This window comes from Saimiri boliviensis, chromosome 8 (genome assembly GCF_048565385.1).
Source record: "Saimiri boliviensis isolate mSaiBol1 chromosome 8, mSaiBol1.pri, whole genome shotgun sequence".
Taxonomy (NCBI): Eukaryota; Metazoa; Chordata; class Mammalia; order Primates; family Cebidae; genus Saimiri; species Saimiri boliviensis.
In genome coordinates this window covers 14054780-14077063 of record NC_133456.1, presented here as the reverse complement: position 1 = coordinate 14077063, position 22284 = coordinate 14054780, and the positions used below count along the sequence as shown (strand labels likewise).

At 38.3% G+C, this 22284-nt stretch overlaps 1 protein-coding gene across 2 annotated transcripts in view; it reads right to left on the bottom strand.

Annotated features, from left to right (window-relative positions):
• The window catches only part of SMARCC1 (SWI/SNF related BAF chromatin remodeling complex subunit C1), a 204525-nt gene that overhangs the window by 72994 nt on the left and 109247 nt on the right, over positions 1–22284 (bottom strand). For both annotated transcript variants that reach the window (XR_012518724.1, XM_074403944.1), the window contains exons 17-21: positions 22113–22266; positions 20683–20796; positions 12936–12995; positions 4409–4667; positions 3213–3374 (exon numbers count right to left, since the gene is read on the bottom strand). Coding sequence is in view for 1 of the 2 variants with exons in the window: in XM_074403944.1 (XP_074260045.1) it covers positions 3213–3374; positions 4409–4667; positions 12936–12995; positions 20683–20796; positions 22113–22266 (749 nt within the window). In the remaining variant the exon portion in view is untranslated. The remainder of the gene's footprint in view (positions 1–3212; positions 3375–4408; positions 4668–12935; positions 12996–20682; positions 20797–22112; positions 22267–22284) is intronic.

The following is a 22284-nucleotide window of genomic DNA, read 5'->3' as shown; positions in this document are numbered from 1 at the left end:
ACATCCCTCATTTGGCAAAGTATGCAAACCTCACTGAATCAAATAAGAAGACTTTGCCAATGCTTTTTTCAATTCCACAACCATAAAGAACCAGAAGATCTTACAAATGAACCAGAAACAAAAACATTTAGGAAATTATGAACCAGGTTGCATTAGCTCCAGGTTTTTCCTGCCTATACTGGGCTCTGTCTGGTGGTACAGAATCAACAAAGAAGAACAGAGCTGTGACTTGGCCTGCTAATTTCAGTCTCTATCTACGAAAAAGAAAATAGGTTAATTTTCAAACTAAGAATTACTGTAGATACTCTCAAGTTGCTTTTTAAATCAAATAGTTGGTACTTTAGATGTAACCAATGTTAAAAACAGAACAATACTTTGCATAGAGGGCTGGGATCTTATTCTGTTTTGTGCTATTATAAAAGCATATCTTATTTGGCTGTGAGCCGAATCTCTGGTCAGAAAAAAAAAAAAAAGAAGAAAAAGAAAAAAAAAAAGCATATCTGAAACTAGGTAGCTTATAAAGAAAAAGGGTTTATTTAGCTCACAGTTCAAGAGCATGACCGTATTCCTAGCAAAAGATTTTGTTCTGTGTCACAACACGGCAGAGAAAGTCAAAGGAGAAGCACAGACAGGTATAAAGAAGAGAAACCTGAGGAGGGTCCTGAAATTTTAACAACCCACTTTGAGAGGAATGAATCCATCACTGGGAGAATGAATCCAATCGCCCAAGTGTGAGAGTGAAAACTCATTCACTATTACAAGAATAGCACCAAGCCATTTCATGAAGGATCTGCCTCCACAACTCAAACACGTCTCAACACCATCGCATTGGGGATCAAAGTTCAATACAAGTTTGGTGAGGACAAACAAACCACATCCAAACGACAGCAGCAGGGATGAGAGGCTTCATTAATCTGAAAAGGTTTCCATAACAGCAAAATGAGGCTAGACTGGCACTTAAATTCAAACAAAGTAGAGAGAACAGGAATAGGCCCTATGCAAACTCATAAAAATGGTAAGATTTTAAGCTTGAGAAGATCTCACTGATATCCAACTGTCCATAGATTTGCCTCTTCAGGACATTGCTTATAAATGCAATCATATAATACACTGGCTATTTTCATGGCCATTTCACTTAGCAAATGTTTCAAATTTCATCCATGATATGGCATATGTCAATATTTCATTCCTTTTTATTGCCAAGTAATATTCCATTGTATGGATATACCACATTTTGCTTATCACACATCAGATGATGGACATTTCAGTTGTTTTCCCTTTTTGTTGTTATCAATTTTTTTGCCAACAAATTAGATAATCTATATGAAATGAGCAAATTCCCATAAAGACACAAACTACCAAAACTGACTCATTAAGAAATGTTTAAATTTCAGTAGAATTATAACAAGAGACAAAATCAGTAATCAAGAAAGTAAGAAAAGCTCAGAACTCTATGACTTCACAGGTGAATGTTACCAAACACTTAAAGAAGAATTAACTCCAATGCTTCTCAATTTTCTAAAAAAAACAGAACAAATCCTAACTAATTCTTTGAGGTTAGTATTACTGTTAACACCAAAACTAGACAAACATCACAGAAAAAAATCTACAAACAATATCCCTGATGAATACAGATGCAAAAATCTTCCACAAAACACTAGCAAACCAAATCTGATGGCATGTTAAATTGATTATTTACAAAGGCCAAGTCGAATTTATTAAAATAAAAACAAAATAAATCCATTAAAAATGGAGGGTGGTTGAACATGTGAGAATTAATTACAGAATAAACTAAAACTTTGGACTGTGGTTGATGATGTGTTGAAGTAGGTTTATCAACTATTACAAATGTACCTCTCTGGTGTTGGATATATTGATAGTGGGGGAAACTGCATGTGGGAGGTGGTCAGGTGGTATACAGAAGCTCTGTAATGTCTACTAAATTTTCCTATGAACCTGAAACGGCTCTAAAACACAAAGTCTACTAAGAAAAAAGGGGGGGGAGGGCAAGAATCTGAGCAGGTATTTCCGAAGGAAGATACACAAATGGCCAATAAAAACATGATATTCAAGATCATTAGTCATCAATGCAAATAAAATCCCCAACATCAAACCACTAGATTGGCTATTAAAGTAAAAATAGAAAACAAGTATTGACAGGAATGTAAAGAACTTGGAAAAGTCATACATTATGGGTAGGAACCTAAATTGGTACAGCCACTATCAAAAACAGGGTGGCAGTTTCTCAAAAAGGTAAACAGAATTACCATGTAACTAAGCAATTCAAGCCCTAGGTATATATACTCAACCAAAAGAAGTGAAAATCCCTCTGTTCACAAAAAAGCTTGCTCACAAGCATTCATAGCAACATTTTTCATAGTAGTGTAAACGTGGAAACAATAAAAATGTCTATAAACTGACAGAGAAATATAATTGGGTATATCCACCCAAAGAAAGATTCATCACTTACAAGAATGAGGTAGTGATGCATGCTACAACATGGATAAACCTGGAAAACATATGCTAAGTCAAAGAAGCAGACACAAAAGGCCACATATTATATTATTCTGTTTATATTAAATGTCCAGAACAGGCAAACTCATAGAGACAGAAAGCAGATTGTTAGTGGTTACCACTGAAGAGCAGAAGAGATAGGGAGTGACTGCTTAAGAAGTATGTGATTTCCTTTTGGGGTGATGAAAATGTTCTGGAATTAGATAGTGGTAAGAGACATACAGCATTGTAAATATACTAGAAGCTACTAGATTATATACTTTTAAGCAGTTAAGATGATGAACTTTATGTTACAGGAATTTTTCCTCATCTAAAAAAAAAAAAAAAAAAAGAAACAAATTTAAATTCACTCAGCAACATATTAACATGATCATAAATCCTTTCAGTATTCCTTTTTTTCACCTACAGTTCCATGCATCTTTCAGTATTCTTATATCTGTCTATTCAAAATCTACATCTATAAACAGCAAGCAGAAAATTCACAACTGCAACACCATTAAGTTATAAGACAAATTCTCAGTTCTAGCTACTAAAAGAAACAAACAAGGAGGAAAAATAAGTCATGTAATAATCTTAAAAGACGAGCTTATACTGATCACTGTACTCACTTTTAAGTGCAAGTAAACCCAATTACTTGAGTAAGCTGACAGGAATACAAAGATAAATTAACCCTGTCCTGGAAAGCAGCAGTGACTCACCAAGCTTCTCTGGCTCATCGGGCCCTGTGCCCGCAATGCAGCTGCTCTCCAGGCCGTAGGTGGGATCCACTTTCCCAGAGGCTCGTGCTGCTTCTTGTACTTTCTTGACATGAGCTTCAACCAATTCCAGTGGGACCTCCTCCCGGACCCGAGAAAATTCCTCTGGTTCAAGAATAGAAATGGAACAGCAATCTAATTTTGCAGAAAAATTTGCTTGAATGTAAAACCAACACCAGAAAACCCAACACAATATTATTGTCTTAGGTGTAGCAACCTCTCCAGGCTCTCAGTCCCTCTATACCAGCGAAATGAGAGGACTAAATGAGATAAAAATAGATAATAATTAAATTCTATGACTCTAGATTTTATCCTACACATCACAGTGCCTTGAAATAAAAGACACCTTTCAACTTATACCAACAATAATGAAAATTGCTGTCCATATTTAACTTTGCTTCCTAAACTAATAAATCAAAGAAACAAAAAGAACAAGAACATCTTTAAAACCAAGAAAGAGTTCTATTGATGTGAGAAGGTTCTAGTTATAATTAACATGTCATCGATAAATATTAAATGACGTCCCTTTGCTAGTTATATCAAATTCTAAATTAATCACAAAATATACAATAAAAAACCTCTTTATGGTACCGTCTACATAGTGCTGGAGTTAAAAAAAAAAAAACCGGCCGAGCGCGGTGGCTCAAGCCTGTAATCCCAGCACTTTGGGAGGCCGAGGCGGGTGGATCACGAGGTCAAGAGATCGAGATCATCCTGGTCAACATGGTGAAACCCCGTCTCTACTAAAAATACAAAAAAATTAGCTGGGCATGGTGGCGTGTGCCTGTAATCCCAGCTACTCAGGAGGCTGAGGCAGGAGAATTGCCTGAACCTAGGAGGTGGAGGTTGTGGTGAGCCGAGATCGCGCCATTGCACTCCAGCCTGGGTAACAAGAGCAAAACTCCGTCTCCAACAACAACAAAAAAAAACAAAACAAAACCTCTGTCCCTCCAATTCCTAAGGCTCTTAATTTTAAGGTGCATTATTTCCAAATACTTTTATAAAGAATATGATAATATGGTACTTTTCATGGGTAATATCTGACTTCTGTTATTTCTATTTTTAAAAAATGAATGTAACAGCTGGTAATATTTAAATTCGGTTTTTCTGCTGAGGAGATGGTTTAGGGAAGTCCATACCCAAAGCCGCTTTTGCTGCAGCAGATGCCACGCGAGGGTCCACCACGGATGCCAAAAAAGCAACAGTACTCATGACTGGATTTCCTGACTGACTAAAGGGGACAGGCTGGTAGGCCAAAGGCCCAAGAGAAGCATCTGAATTCTCAAGGTATGGGTCCTCAATGGGAAGTCTCAAAAAGTGGAGGATACATTCATCCTGAGTACGACTTCCAACATGTTCTGACACTTTATTCCAATCATCCTTGTACATCTCCAGGGCCTAAAATAGAAAAACCAGAAGCTTTCATGTCAGGTAACAAGAAAGTAAGGTGTAATATTACAAGTTTTTTATATAGGTGTTTCAAAAAAAAATTAATGCAATATATTATACATAAGGAAATAGATTTGATGGCTTTCCTTATATTAGGTTTTCAATCAGGTGAGAAACAATAAATAAAAGGCATGCATACTAGAAAGAAATAAGTAGGCCAGTTGCAGTGGTTCAAACCTATAATCCCAGCACTTTGGGAGGTTGAGATGGGTGGATCACCTGAGGTCGAGTTCAACAACATGGCCAATGACATGATGAAACCCCATCTCTACTAAAAATACAAAAAGTAGCCAACACAGTGGTGCACGCCTGTAATCCCAGCTACTTGGGAGGTTGAGGCACAATAATCCCTTGAACCTGGGAGGCAGAGGTTGCAGCGAACTGAGATCATGCCACTGCACTCCAGCCTGGGCAATAAGAGCAAAAAGAAAGACAAAAAGATAAAAAGACAGAAAGAAAGAGAGGGGGGAAGATGAGGAGGAAGGGGGAAGGGAAGGGGAGAGGGGGGAAGGGAAGGGGAGAGGAGGGAAGGGGAGGAGAGGGGAAGGGAAGGCAAGGGAGGGGAGGGAGGGAGAAAGAGGGAGAGAGAGAAACAGACAGAGAGACAACAGAGAAAGAAGAGAGAAAAAAGAAAGAAAGGGAAAGAAAGAAGGAAAGAAGTAAAACTTTATAATACAGACATGACTGTTTATATAGAAAATTCTAAGGAAGCTATAAAAAAAGTACTAAAATTAAATAGCTGAGCAAAGTCACAGGATAGAAGGACAACAGGAAAACTCAATTATATTTCCATACATAATAACAATGAACAATTTTAAACAGGAAGAAAAAAGTATTTAAAATAACCTAGAAGCTGGATGTGGTGGCACATATCTATAGTCCCAGCTACTCAGGGAGCTGAGGTGAGAGGATCTCTTGAACCAAGGATTTAAAGGCCAGCCTGACAAACAGAGCAAGACCTTGTCTTAAACAGCATAATGAAATATTTAGGAATAAACATAATAAAGTATGTAAATGAGCAACATTTGTACATGAAAGAACGCAAAGACCTAAATAAAATAAAGATATATTGTATTCATTCCCTAGAAGTCTCAATATTAAGATGTCAATTCTTTTCCAAGTTGAACTGCAACAGATTCAATACAATCTCAGTGAAACTCCAAATAGGTTTCTTTTTAGCAGAAATTGATAAACTGATTCTAAAATGTATAACATACATACATTTCTAGTTTTATAATTTGTTTTCAGAGAAAATCCTGAAACAAACAAACAAACAAAAAGAGTAAAATGAGTCTACAAGGGAAAAATCGATAGAACGGTAGAAAGAAAACCACAACTGTGGTGCTAAGAAAACTGAGGAATTAACTGGATTAAAAAAATTTATTTAGTGACATGTTGAAGTTGCTACTCTCACACCATTCTCTCCAGGGCTATGGTTCTCAAGGAAGGGTAATTTTTGCCCCCTTGAGGACACGGCAATGTCTGCAGATATTTTTGGTTGACCCAACTGGGACAGTGCTGCAGGTGTCTACCAAGGAGAGGCTAGGTATGCTGTAAAACATACATGAATTCTCCACCCTAACAATAAAAAAATCGGCCCAAATGTCGATAATTCAATGTTCCAACTGAAAAGCCTTGTGCTAGAGCCTAATTTGCTCATCTACACTGTGAGATGAGTTTTCTATAATAATAGTTGTCTCTGTTTACTTTTCGGTTACTTTTCTTCAAAGGTTTTTTTTTGTTTGTTTTTAATTTTTAGAGACAGGGTCTCACAATATTACCCAGGATAGTCACATAATCCTGAGCTCAAGTAATCCTCCCACCTCAGCCTCCTACAGTGCTGAGATTACAGGTGTCAAACAGTGTACCTGGCCATCAATTAATTCTTAACTCTGGGTTTCAACTGCTGCTCAGGCTTTCATTTTTGCTAGAATGGTAGAGGATTTCTCAAAGCCCAAGCCAGCAAGTGGACTGACTTATTAAATCCCTTAAAAAACTAGGCTAATTCTGGGTTTCCTCTGGATATTCAGTGACCTCTGGATATTCAGTAACCTTAGGTAGTTTGAGAAGGAATTACTTTTTGAAAGATCCAGATTGTAAGAAAAAAGAAAAAAAAAAAATCTGTCTTGCTAGGGTCCACGAAAGCAGAAATATATCTAGTGGGGCTGTATTATGTTTCTAACTATAAATAGGAACTTTCTAGGTACATTCTATCATGCCCTTTTCCAATGAAGTTTTACTGTAAAAATATTTTTTCATGTTCCTTCAGCCAAGGAATAATCAAGTTCAGAAAGTTTTTTCCAGAATAGACGTGGAGTTGGGAAACCCTCTGAAATACAAAATCCAAGCAAGAATCAGCATACAGAACAGCATGGAGCTGATAACCAGTCAATATCTGAGCCTGGGAACTGATAGTAGTGTTAGTAAGAGAGGGAAATTTAAAAAAATGTTTTGAAAAGAGAATAATATGGTGACGTACTGGCCAGGAAGGAGGATGATTCAATTAAAGTTTTTAGTAATTATCTTATAATACTACAAAACAACTTCATTCTTCCTGCCATAAGCCAGGTTAATTTTTTTCTTTTTTAAGAGGCAGGGTCTTGCTATGTTGCCCAGGCTGCTGTGCAACACCTGGCCTCAAATGATCCTTCCATCTTGGCCCTCATAAATGGATTCTTGTAATTACCTTTCTATCCTTAATTTTATCCTTCTCCATGCTGCTAGAGTGAAATACATTTTACACAAAACACTCCTGCCTAAAACTATTTTATTATAGGTCACTATCTTATGAAACTAAGCCAAACATGATCAGGACACTGCCTTCCTACTTCTACCCTATTACCTACTTTTTATGTTTCAAGAATACACAGGCCCCACTGGATCTATTCCTAGGTATTGTGCCTGTGAACCATTTGTTCTGCACTAGAAACATCAGGTTTTAGGACCAACACAGAACCTATTTGCAAAACAACTCCTTTGCACAGCTCTTGTGCTCTGAACATACCTCTAATCACAAAGTTGGGAACTCTCCATTCAAGCTTTGTGTTTTATCTGTCTCTGTCACCTAGTAGACCATGAATTCCTTAAAGGTACAGATTGTGTCCTACAGATCTCAACCTGCAGTCTGTCACAGTGTCTGAAACACAATACCTAATAAAGTTTACTGAACTTAAACCACAGAAAACTGAACTAAACCAAGAAAGGAATCCGACTTTGCTATGGCTCTCAAAAGTAAAAAGGCAGACTGGTATTTTTTATTTAACAACAACAACAACAACAAAAAGCTTTTCCTAAAGTAAGCTTGTCCAACCCGCAGTCTGAAGCCCACAGTCTGCATATGGCCGAGGATGGCGTTGAATGTGGCCCACAGAAATTAATAAACTTTCTTAAAACACTATGAAATTTGGGAGGACATGTTTTTAAAAAGTTCATCAGCTGTTGTTAGTGTTAGTGTATTGTATGTGTGACCAAAGACAATTCTTCCAATGTGGCCCAGGGAAGCCAAAAGATTAGACATCTCCGACTTTAACAGAAGGTTTTCAATGGAAGATTTACTACTTTTTTTTTTTTTTTGAGACGGAGTTTCGCTCTTGTTCCCCAGGCTGGAGTGCAATGGCGCAATCTCGGCTCACCGCAACCTCCGCCTCCTGGGCTCAGGCAATTCTCCTGCCTCAGCCTCCTGAGTAGCTGGGATTACAGGCACACGCCACCATGCCCAGCTAATTTTTTTTTTTTGCACCTTTTAGTAGAGACGGGGTTTCACCATGTTGACCAGGATGGTCTCGATCTCTCGACCTCGTGATCCACCTGCCTCGGCCTCCCAAAGTGCTGGGATTACAGGCTTGAGCCACCGCGCCCGGCTGGAAGATTTACTACTAATCTAAGCATAGTTCGAAGTATTTCCTGGGTTTCTTATCAAGAAAAAGTATGTAAAGTGCATGCACACTGTGAGGAAATCTTTCATGCTGCTTACTGAGTATCTTCTAATGCTATATTTCTTATAATTTAGCTGGCATAAAAAATGAGAGAAACCCTTATAGTGATATATAACTGTTACTTACAAGTTTTATTTGCAGGTAAAGCGTTTTATGTCTATTAATTATCTCAGGGAAAATAAATAGCATGAGAAAGCAAAGTACACATGACAAACACTGGAGTTAACAAGGGAGAATCAGTGAGCTCCCAAATTCAAATCTTGTCACTTCCAAGCCCAGGAATAATTATAAATGACCAGAGAGAATACTGCAATCAGTTGCAGACTTAAAAGAAATTCTGAAGGCTGAGCATGGGGGCTCATGCCTGTAATCCCAGCACTTTGGGATGCCAAGGAAGGTAGATCACAAGGTCAAGAGATTTAGACCAAACTGGCCAACATGGTGAAAACCCGTCTCTACTAAATACAAAAATTAGCCAGGGATGGTGGTGCACACCTGTATTCCTAGCTATTCAGGAGGCTGAGGCAGGAGAATCACTTGAACCCGGGAAGCAGCAGTTGCAGTGAGCCGAGATCACACCACTGCACTCCACCCTGGCGACAGAGTGAGACTCCGTCTCCATAAATAAATAAATAATATGAAGTCAGATGAGTATTTTAAAATGGATTTATAATAAAAGTCACTTTCTTTCTAATAAATTGATAAATCTGCTTGCGCCACTGCACTCCAGCCTGGTGACACAGCAAGACTCTGTCTCAAAAGAAAGAAAGAAAAAAATTGTGGATTGAGCACAGTGGCTTATGTGTGTAATCCAAAAGCACTCTGCAAGGATCTTTTGGATCTGTAATCCAAAAGTCTCTAGGATTACTAGAGACCAGGAGTACAAGACCAGCCTGGAGATCATAGCAAAATCTTGTCTCCGTATTAAATAAATAATTATGTGCATACACATAGATATGCGTGTTCACATAAATTAACTTGAAAAAAAAAAATGTTAATCACCTCAATCACTGTGGAATAGAGTGGCTCCATTACCTCTCTTTCATTCTGGTGCCCTGATTCTATCGACAGAATTTCAAACTTCCATAAAGACTGTTATGGCCTTTTGTAGCTACTTACTCTTTTTCGTTGTTGTACTGTTTTGATTTGTTTTCACCTCAAACTTTAATTATACTTTATATGCCTACTCATTCTGATGACACATTTTCAAGTAGAAATTCCCCACACCTTTTTATAACTGAAGTCTTATTCAAACAAGCCATCATCATCTTGATCTCACGCAGTAATTTCTTTATAAAAAGTTAATATAAAAGCTTACATTATCCTTCATTTCTACCAATTAAAGATCTTTCTTTTCAAAACTGCATTCCTTCATCTATTGTATACATTCTACTTTGGCTATTTCCAAAATTGAAGTGTTGCCTCCAATATTTACAATATGATAACAAGGAGACGAACATGACCAGATATTAACCCTCAGCATTTACCCAAAAACTGTGCTCTGATAAAAGACTTTATTAAACAAAGTGTTTTAAAAATCAAAGGGGGTGGTCTCAAGAATATGAGAAATAATTGGAATGTGTGTGCTGTATTTGTTTAATAAATAGTATGCCAGCCTGAGCAAAATGAGCAGACGAAACCTCATCTCTATTTAAAAATACAAAAAAAAAAAAAAACTAGCTGGGCGCGGTGATGCACTTTGAAAGGCAGAGCTGGGAGGATTGCCTGAATTAGAGAAATTGAGGCCACAGTGGGCCAAGACTGTGCCACAGCACATAGAATGAACGAAGGGAGTAAAACCCTGTTACCAAAAAAAAAAAAGGAAAAAAAAAGGTACGATACTCTTTTTAAAACAGCAAACCCCAATGAATCTAGCAGATTTATCAATTTATTAGAAAGTGACTTTTATTATAAATCCATTTTAAAATACTCATCTGACTTTATTTTATTTATTTATTTATTTATTTATTTATTTATTTTTGGAGACGGAGTCTCATTCTGTCACCAGGCTGGAGTGCAGTGGTGCGATCTCGGCTCATTGCAACCGCCACCTCCCAGGTTCAAGCAATTCTCCTGCCTCAGCCTCCCAAGTAGCTGGGACCACAGATGCATGCCACCACGCCAAGCTGATTTTCGTATTTTCAGTAAAGACTGGGTTTCACTGTGTTGGCCAGGATGGTCTCAATCTCTTTACCTTGTGATCTGACCACCTTGGCCTCCCAAAGTGCTGGATTACAGGCATGAACCACCAAGCCTGGCTGACTTTGTATTCTTTTTTTTGTTGTTTTTTTGAGACGAGAGTCTCGCTCTGTAGCCAGGCGGGTGTGCAGTGGCGCAATCTCGGCTCACTGCAACCTCCGCCTCCCGGATTCAAGGAATTCTCCTGCCTCAGCCTCCAGAGTAGCTGGGACTACAGGCACGCGCCACCATGCCCAGCTAATTTTTGTATTTTTTTAGTAGAGACAGGGTTTCACCATGTTGGCCAGGATGGTCTCAATCTCTTGACCTCATGATCCGCCTGCCTCGGCCTCCCAAAGTGCTGGGGTTACAGGCGTTAGCCACCGCACCCAGCCGACTTTGTATTCTTAAGCTATTAAGTATCTCTAAATAAACTATATAAATGGAAGATGTTAGTGGAAAACACTGATGTGGAGAAGTCTTTTATTTCTCTTTGGGTAATTGTAAACAATTCCCGCTTACTGAATTGCAAGTTTAAAAGAAAAATTAAACATTCCACAGATTCCACCTGCAGGAGAGAAAATGCACTATTGTGTAATACTGTGGTTTTCTTGGATGTCTTTAGTGTAAATAGCAGCTCAGTCATTCTTACCTCACTGTAATTTACTATTCACTAATGTTAAAAATGTGAAAAAGGAGAAAAGTTTGAGCATCAATGTGCAGCAAGAAAAAGAAAAATTGCTGTTCCAGTCACTATTATACAACTTATTTTCTCTCCAGAGCTCAAAGATTTCAAAACAGCAATACAAAAGCATGTTATAGTCACCCACAAATACTGAAAACACTATTCATTTTAATTAATATTAAAATCTAGCAGATATGGCTATACAAAATTGTCCTGAAAGTAAAAGTGAGTCAGTTAGCACCAGAGGAAAGATATTTAAATAAATATGTAAAAAGTGAATGAGCAAAGCTCTCTGCATTATCACTGATATTGAATGGCCATATGGTAATAAATTAAAAGACAAAAAAAAAAAAAAAGGCACACACACACACACATCAAGGATTTGTTTTGATTGTGATCACAACAGAGAAAGATGGGATTGGGGGAAGAAGCAGAAAACAGAGAGCAAGAAAAAGTAAAAGAGAAATATAAAAAAGGAACGAAAATAGTCTGATGCACTACTGATACATCTACAGTAATTACAACTATCGGAACAACCTGAAAAACCAAATCAAAGCAGTACAGCAACCAAAATATCACCAAGCCCATTCAGTGGTCTGGGAACCCAAAGGGCACCAGGCTCTTTTAGGAGAACTGTGATGTCAAACAATTTCCTTGATAATACTAAGACATTACTGCCTTGTTCATTATGCTGACATTTGCATTCATGATGCAAAAGGAGTGTCGACATCTTAGGACAAATCCAGGCAATGTTACCAATTGTCTTAATAGTCACTTTATTCTTAATTGTCCCACACACAAAATCAGTCAGCTTCACTTAAACATCCTCAATGAATCTATAAAAATTATCAATTTAATAATCTAAAAACCTATCTGTTTTTAAAATTCCATACTATCAAATGGGAGACACAAAAAAGGATTTAACTATCAATTATCAAAGCATGATGGCTGTCTAAAGGAATCACATGTGTGATTGAGTTTTCAACTCCAGTAGACACTTTTTAAAACAGAATACCATAGGTGAATTTAAAATGCTAGTCACAGGCCAGGGACAGTGGTTCCTGCCTGTAGTTCTATAACTTTGGGAGGCCAATGTGGAAGGACTGCTTGAGTCCAGGGGTTTGAGACAGCCCTGGACAACATGGTGAAACCCCATTGCTACAAAAAAATATACAAAAATTAGCCAGGCATTGTGGCACATGCCTGTAGTCCCAACTATTCAGGACTGAAGATGAGAGGATGGCTTCAGGATGGGAGGTAGAGGCTGCACTGAGTCATGATAAGGCCACCGCACTCCAGCCTGGGTGACAGAGTGAGACCCTGCCTCCAAATAAAACAAAACAAAATAAAATGCTAGTCACAGAATCTTAGCACACATCCCACATGCAGATAACAGGGCTCTGTCATTAATCTGCTTACCTCCAAAAGTAGAAGGGTCTCCTGTTCAGTCCATTCTCTTCCAGCACTAGCACCCTTACTCTAAGGAAACAAAATCAGAAATTATTTGCTCATTTTTAAATGCTGAATATAGAGCTCAGCACAATTCCTTTCCAAGCTCAGGAGATTGTTTTTTTGCAAATCATCAATGGGAGTCTCTGACTCGCAGAAACTAAACACTTAAGGAGCCTAAACTTCTAAAAGAAATGCTGGCTTATTTCAAAGACTGACTGGGCATGATAGGCCACGCCTGTAATCCCAGCACTTTGAAAGACCCAGACAGGTGGATCACTTGAGGTCCCCAGCCCGGCCAACATGAAGAAATTCCGTCTCTACTAAAAATATAAAAATTAGCCAGGTATGGTGGCTCATGTCTGCAGTCCCAGCTACTTCGGAAGCTGAGGCAGGAGAATCGTTTGAACCCAGGAGGCAGAGGTTGCAGTGAGCCAAGATGGCACCATTGCACTCCAGCCTGGGCAATAGAGCGAGGCTTCATTTCAAAAAAAACACAAAACACAAAAAAGACTTCCTGCTGTCAAGCAAGGACCCATAACTATGTGGATATGTTATTTCTATTATTTTGAAACTTAACAGTATCTTTTGCAAGCTAAAAAGGCACATTACTTTATTGCATACCATAAACCAGCTGTAATATCAAAAACATAATACAAATCTTGGTAGAGAGTATTTCAACAGAGTACCTGAATATAGTATTTCTCCCAAGATTCAAGAATTCGAAGTACTACAGACATAAAACACTGACAGGTTCTTGTTTCCAACTGCAACACATCCATATTACCTGATTTTAAAACATCTCTCATTTATAAAACAATCTCCAAGTGATTCCCTAAACTCAAAATCACCTTTTCCATGTGAGTCCCTCATAGTTTATGATTCATGTCACCATGTGAGTGTAAGAGAAGTCAGACTGGCTTGTGTAAAAAGTACAATTTATCGATTAACTCATACTTCTTGATCTGCAGACCGTGTTGCATTCACTCATCTTCAGGGGAGCTGATGGGCAGTATAGCTGATATTATCATGCAGCTAGAAACATTACTAATTGAAAATAGACATTCTAATATATTTCCCTTTCTCAAAACTCTGTTTTGAGAGATTAAAATTTAATAAGTGAAGATTTCTACAATCCATGACTTCTCTATATATTATCAATAAAGTTTCTCCATTTAGATAATTAAAACTCTCAGTGCATTAGTGCTACATATTTCATGAAAAAAATCAGATTCTGTATGAAAGAAAAAAGAAAAAATTAAAACAACAACAAAATGAAACCCTGATTTGATGCATCTCTGGGGCATTCAATTAATAGCATTCTGAAGTATCTGTTTACTTGCAAAAAAAAAAAAAAGTAATAATAAAAACAAACAAACAAAAAAGTAATAATAATAATAATAATAATAATGCATCAAAAATAACTAGTCTTTAACTAGAGAATAAAAACAGTTGACCTATGCACTGCAGAATTAAGAACTAAACTCCTACAGTATGGCTTTGTGAGAAAGAAAAGATGCCTGCATCTGTAACTCAGAATGTATTGCTCATTCCCCAAGAATTACTTTAAGATAACCAAAGATTCTTTTAAAAAACCAAAATCAGATGTAATCAATCAGATTTGGAGTCCCAAGAACAAAATTCATTAACATTTAATTTAAATTCTGAAGAAACCAAACCTGAGCAAATATAAAGAAGATCGCTACAACCAGACACCGACTTTTTTTTTTGAGACGGAGTTTCGCTCCTTACCCAGGCTGGAGTGCAATGGCGTGGTCTCGGCTCACTGCAACCTCCAACTCCTGGGTTCAAGCAATTCTCCTGTCTCAGCCTCCTGAGTAGCTGGGATTACAGGCACGTGCCACCATGCCCAGCTAATTTTTTGTATTTTTTAGTAGAGACGGGGTTTCACCATGTTGACCAGGATGGTCTCGATCTCTTGACCTCATGATCCACCCGCCTCGGCCTCCCAAAGTGCTGGGATTACAGGCGTGAGCCACCACACCCAGCTGATGTGGGTTCAAGCAATTCTCAAGCTTCAGCCTCCTGAATAGCTGGAATTACAGAGGCTCCTGCCACCACACCTGGCTAGTTTTGTTTTGTTTTGTTTTTTTTAAGTAAAGATGGGGTTTCAGCATGGTGGCCAGGCTGGTCTTGAACTCCTGACCTCAGGTGATCTGCCCATCTTGGCCTCCCAAAATGCTAGGAATACATGCATGGGCCACCATGCCCAGCCTGTTTCCTTTCCTGGTAACAACTGGCTTTACAAAGAGCATGCATAAGCCTCATCAGAACCCACAAAATGACTGCTAAGGTTTCCATATGATTTTAAAATATTTTTTATTGTATTAGGCTGGGCATGGTGGCTCATGCATGTAAAGTAACATTCCCTTGTCCTTTTCTGTCAAATTGCTCTCTTCCCCTCTCTTACAAGGACAGTAGTTATGACATTCAAGGCATCCAGGGATAATAAAGGTTCATCCCCTTATCTTTAAGATTTTTAGTTTAGGCTGGGCGTGGTGGCTCATGCATGTTAATGACAGCACTTTGGGAGGTTGAGGCAGGCAGATCACTTGAGAACAGGAGTTTGAGACTAGCCTGGCCCAACTGGCAAAACTCCATCTCTACTAAAAACACAAAAATTAGCCAGGCATGGTGGTGTGTGCCTGTTGTCTCAGCTACTTGGGAGGTTGAGGCATGAGAATTGCTTGAACCCAGATGACAGACGTTGCAGTGAGCCAAGATCTCACCACTGCATTCCAGCCTGGGTGACAGAGCAAGACTCTGTCTCAAAAGCAAAAACTAAATTAAAATATTTTTAGCTGCATAACACATCAGCCAATAATTTTTCACTAAATAAGGTAACAGGTTCCAGGGATGAGGCTCTGACTTCCTTAGAGGACCTTTATCAGCCTATTTCATATTTTATTGCTTTTTAGAAATTTATCCATCTCAAGTCAAATATATCACTATCAAGTCGTTCACCAACTTTTTTTTTTTTTTTTTTTTAAACAGGGCCTCACTTTGTCACCCAGGCTGAAGTACTGCAGCCTCGACCTCCCAGGTTAAAGTGATCCTCCTGCCTAAGCGCCCACAAGTAGCTGGGATTACAGGCATGCACCACCCCATGCCTGGCTAACTTTTGCATATTTTTGTAGACAGGGTTTTGCCATGTTACCCAGGTTGGCCTTGAACTCCTGAGCTCAAGTGATCCACCCACCTTAGCCTCACAAAGTGCTGGGATTACAGGTGTGAGTCACCACACCTGGATGTCAAATCTTTCTTGTCTTTTTAACATACTAGAATCAGCAGTGCTATACTCTTTTATGACTGATCAGCAGTTTCTGTCTTTTCTTAGCGATCACTCTGGCTGAAGATTATTATAATAATCAATAAACCTGATAATTTATCAATTTTGGATCTTTTCAAAGATCCGCCTCCAAATTTAATTAATTTTCTCTTTCTGTTTGTTTTGGATTGATTGTTTCTGTTTTTTTTTTTACTTACAGTTTCACTCTTGGTGCCCAGGCTGGAGTGTAATGGCACCATCTTGGCTCACCACAACCTCCACCTCCCAGGCAGTCTCCTGAGTACCTGGAATTACAGGCATGCACCACCACACCCAGCTAATTTTGTATTTTTAGTAGAGACAAGAGTTTCTGCATGTTGGTCAGGCTGATCTGAAACTCCTGACCTAAGGTTCAGCCAACATTAGCCTCCCAAAGCGCTGGGATTACATGGGCCACCATACCTGGCCTGTTTTGGATTTTCTAGTTTAATTTTATTTTTTTGTGGTCAGCCAACTTCATTTATTTCACATCTTTGAAATCATAAAACCTAACTGTATGATTTTAATCCTTTTAAATTATTGAGGCTCATTTTATGGCTCAGAATTGGGTCTTAGGTACAAAAAACAGAAATACTAAATAAGACCTAGGATTTGCTAGCACAACAAGGTGACTATAGTAAACAAAAAATTTTATTTTTCATTTAAAAATAAGTAAAAGCATCTGAGTGGATTTTTAAAACACAAAAGATAGGGCAGGTGTGGTGGCTCATGCCTGTAATCTTAGAACTTTGGAAGGCCGAGGCTGGCAGATTGCCTGAGCTCAGGAGTTCCAGACTACGGGGGGCAACATGGTAAAACCCCACCTCTACTAAAAATACAAAAATTATCCGGGTGTTGTGGCAGGCACCATGCCAGCTACTCAGGAGGCTAAGGCAGGAGAACTGCTTGAACCTGGGAGGCAGTGGTTGCAGTGCGTCAAGATCGCACGACTGCATTCCAGCCTGGGTGACAGACTGAGACACCGTCTTCAAAAAAATTAAATTAAATTAAAATAAACAAAAAACACACACACACAAAATAAATGCTTGAGGTGAAGAATATCCTATTTACCCTGACGTGATTATTATGCACTGCATGCCTCTATCAAAATATCTCATGTAACTCATAAACATATGCATCTACTATGTACCCATAAAATTTTATTTTTAATTTTTTAAAAAAAAATATTTTTTTTAAAATTGGGCTTACTCTGGTTAATGTTCCCTGGGAACTTGTAAAGAATGTGGTTTTCCTTTTGCTACTTTGTACAGTATTCTATATATACCAAATAAACATGTCATCTTGGTTAACAGATGTTCTAAGTCTTTAATGACCTCAACAATTTTCTAACCACTTGTTGGATTAGTTATTGAGAAAGGATTACTGAAATCTCCAACTAATGTGTGTTTGTCTATTTCTCCTTTCAGTTCTATTATGTTTTGCTTTATGTATTTTGATGCTACTTAATTAGATGCACACATAAGATTATGTCCTTGATTAATTAACTCTTTTATCATTACGAAGTTCTGTTTATATCTGGTAAAATAACTTACTCTGGTGTCTACATTATACCAAAATCAATGTAATAATTTTGGCACCCTTGAGATTATTCTTTGCAAAATATGTCTTCTGTTCTTCTAATAGTAGCATGTGTCTATATCTTCAAAGTGGGTGTATATATGTTGACAACATATACTTGTCCTTGAATATTTTATGCAATTTGAAAATCTCTGCTGCTTAACTGGAGTATTTTATTTGTTTTTTTATTTCTTTTGTTGAAATAAAAGAATTTCATCTTATTATCTGGAGTATTAAAAGCATTTCTATTTAACGTTGTTATTAATACTAGGGTAAGATGTAAACTACTATCTTGCTATTTGTTTCCTACTCCTCCCATTAGCTCCCCATTTTCTTGTTTCCTATCTTTTTATAGTGACTTCTAAAAATTATTGTTTTCTGTCCATTATTTCCTTCTTAGTTATACCTCCTCAACTAGTTGCACTAAGATTTATTTATACATACACAAATAAATATATATATACAAAAACAACCATAAAGATATATATGGTTTTGTTTTTTTCTTGAGATAGAGTTTCACTCTCTGCCACCCAGGTTCAAGCTATTCTCCTGCCTCAGACTCTGAAGTAGCTGGGATTACAGGCATGCATTACCACGCCTGGCTAATTTTGTATTTTTAGTAGAGACGGGGTTTCTCCAAGTTGGTCAGGATGGTCTCGAACTCCCGACCTCAGGTGATCTGCTTGCCTTAGCCTCCGAAAATGCTGGGATTACAGGCATGAGCCAAGGCACCCAGGGGTGGACTATAATGTGGATTTTTTTGTTTGGTTTTTTAAGATGGAGTCTGGCTCTTGTTGCCCAGCCTGGAGTGAAGTGGCACTATCTTAGCTCACTGAAACTTCTGCCTCCCAGGTTCAAACAGTCCTCCTGCCTAAGCCTCCTGAGTAGCTGGGATTACAGGTACCCACAGCCATGCCCAGCTAATAGAGCTTTTAGTAGAGACAGGATTTCACCACATTGGCTAGGCTGGTCTCAAACTCCTGACCTCAGGTGATCTTCCCACCTCAGTCTCCTAAAGTGCTGGGATTATAGGTGTGAGCCACGGTGCCCAGCTGGAAGATGTCTTTTATACTGACTCACATGTTGCCCTTTTTCTAGTATTCTTCCATTAGATCCAGTCAGGTTCCAAAATGTTGTTTCAAATTATAGTTTACCCCAATTCAGGACTTTTGTCACATTTCTAAATACTGTAAACTTTGTAACAGTTTTATTCAATTTAATCTCCTTCTGCCTTTCTTGTAATTTCTATGTGTTATAAATCCCTCCAAATATTATTGTTTAAACAATCTGTATTTCTTTATATTTAACCACATAATTACTTTTCTCTGCTCCCTATTCCTTCATGGAGACATGTGCTTTCATCTGGGATCATTATTCTTCATGCTGAAGACACTCCTTTACTTTTCTTACACTGTGTGCTAGTGGTAACTTCTCCACATTGGAAGATCTACAAACCTCTATATGTCACCTTCAATTTTGAAAGTAGTATCTACTGGACGGAGAATTCCAGAGAGACGGTTTTTCTTTTACAATTTCAAAATGTTACTGTATTTGTCTTTGGCTTTTATCATTTTTGTTGAAAAGTCAGCCATCAGTTTTGTTATTGTTCTGTTCTACCTTCACCCCCCACCCTCCAGGTCTGCTTTTAAGGTGTTAGTTTATAAGAGATTAAGCATAATGTACCCGAGTGTGGTTTTCTCTCTGTATAAATTTGGATCTGTTCTCTTTTTCTGTGTTTTTCATTAAAGGCTATTTTGCCCAGACTGGTCTTGAAGTCCTGGCCTCAAGCAATCCTACCACCCTGGCCTCCGAAAGTGTTGATCCCAGGCTTGCTTTGTCTTTCTTGCTTTGTGAGTTGGTATCTTTTTATTTGTTCTGAAGTCTTTTTAGCCATTATATATTCAAGTATCAGTCCTCCTCCATTCATTCGCTTATGAGTCTCTAATAATAAACATTAATTCTTTGGACTCTATCATTCTTTCTTCTTTTTCTTCTTTTAATAATAGAGATAAGGTCTGTTACGTTGTCCAGGCTAGTCTCAAACTCCTGGGATCAAGTGATCCTCTTGCCTTCGCCTCCCACAGAGCTGCGATTACAGGCGTAAGTCACCATGTCCAGCCTGAACTGTATCTCACATCTTCTGCACTCTCCTCTCTTTATCCTGGCCCCTCCATACTTCAATTCAATTTCTTTTGCTCTTGGTACCTAGGTTTCCATATATATACTAATTTTTCTCTGAGTTCACTAACCTATCCTTTGCTGTATGCAGCCTGTTATTAAACCCATCAAATAGTTTCAAGCATACTTTTCAGTTCTAAAATATTCATGATTTTTCTTTTTTTTTTTTTTTTTTTTTTTTGAGACAGAGTCTCACTCTGTTACCAGGCTGGAGTGCAGTGGTGCAAACCTCTGACTCTCTGGTTCAAGCTATTCTACTGCCTCAGCCTCCCAAGTAGCTAGGATTATAGGCATGTGCCACCACACCCAGCTCCTTTTTGTATTTTTATTAGAGACAGGGTTTCACCATGTTGGCCAAGATGGTCTCTATCTCCTGAACTCATGATCCGCCCGCCTCAGCCTCTCAAAGTGCTGGGATTACAGGCATGAGCCACCGTGCCTGAACTCATGATTCTTTTCACAGATTCCAATTCTCTGTTCAAATTTTCCATTTCCCCCTCAATTTTCTCTAATTGTGTTTTTTTAAATACCATCAGATTTGAGTAGAAAACTCATTAGATGTATCATAGAAGTACTAAGATGTGCTGGATTATACTCCGCATGAGTTTAGATTAAAAAAATAATAACCCTTACCTTTGCTAATGTTTTCTTGGAGTAAATGTCAGTACGAAGACCAAAGTTCTGCAAATCAATTGGTTTTTCCTTGCTTTTCTCAGGAAAATTTAGCATCTGTTGAGCAGCAGGGACCTGAGTCAAATAAATGATAAATGGCTGGGTTAATCTCTTTAAAGTCAAGAGGATAAATGTTTTCAAAAAATTGGGCCAGGCACGGTGGCTCACGCCTGTAATGCCAGCACTTTGGGAGGCTGAGACAGGTGAGTCACAAGGTCAGCAGACCAGCACGGCCAACATGGTGAAACCCCATCTCTACTAAAAATAAAAAATACAAAAATTAGCTAGGCATGGTGGTGGGTGCCTGTAATCCCAGCTACTCGGGAGGCTGAAGCAGGAGAATCATCTGAACCTGGGAGGCAGAGGTTGCCGGGAGCTGAGACTGTGCCACTCCACTCCAGCCTGGGTGACAGTGCAAGACTCTGGCTCAAAAAAACGGGGGTAGAAAAAAAAACAATTGCTGGGGCTGGACACAGTGGCTCATGACTATAATCTCAGCACTTTGGGAGCCCAAGGCAGGTAAATCACAAGGTCAGGAGTTCCAGACCAGCCAGACTAACATGGTAAAACCCTATTTCTACCAAAAATTCAAAAATTAGCAGGGCATACAATCCCAGCTACTCAGGAAGGTGAGGCAGAAGAATTGCTTGAACCTGGGAAACAGTGGTTGCAGTGAGCCAAGATTGCGCCACTGCACTCCAGCTTGGGTGACAGAACAACACTCCATCTCAAAAAACAAACAAACAAACAACAAAAAAAAACTGTTTAATATTGGTACTTAAACCTCTCGGTGGATTTCCTACAAAAAATAAATACCCACACTTCTACACTATACTTCTAACAAAAATTCAACACACAAGACATATTTTGGTGTGCATTTAAGTCCCAAAAAGAATAACACATTTTCATTACTATCTTCTATTTCACAATGGAACAAAATTCTTATACCTTAGGTTCCTGTAAATACAACTTAATGCTATATATAATTTCCTTGACAATCTTAGGACAAGTTATAAAGATTTCTTTGCTTCACATTTTTAGAACATAGACTGAGGGAAGGGAAAAAAGATTTTTGCATCATCTGCTTACTTGTGAGTGTCTGTTTGATGACAGAAGGATAAAGGAAGTTATATATATATAGAAGTAAATTAAGAATCTGACAGAGTAAGGCATTGGGTCTTGGGATTGGTGGGACAGCATTAACTTAAACACCATATATTCTTTTGGACTGTAAGATTTACAGTACACCAAAACACACACACAACCAACCATAAAAGAAACGGCACTATTAATAGCATTATACTAAAATAATAATTATTCCTAAATAGATATGTTATAAATAGTCATGTGTTACTATTCAGTTTTGAAGAAAAAAGTCAACATTAATTTACCTGAGGTGATCGAAGATGCAGAGGCACAAGCCCAGAGGGGGTATCAGCTAATACATTAAAATGAGGAGTAGGAGGCGGCCCCATTGCCATGGGTCTACTTTCCGGGTCAACTTGGTAATTAACAAGTCCCCACTGCTCTAAAAAGGCATGGACTCTAAAGAAAAAAGCTCAA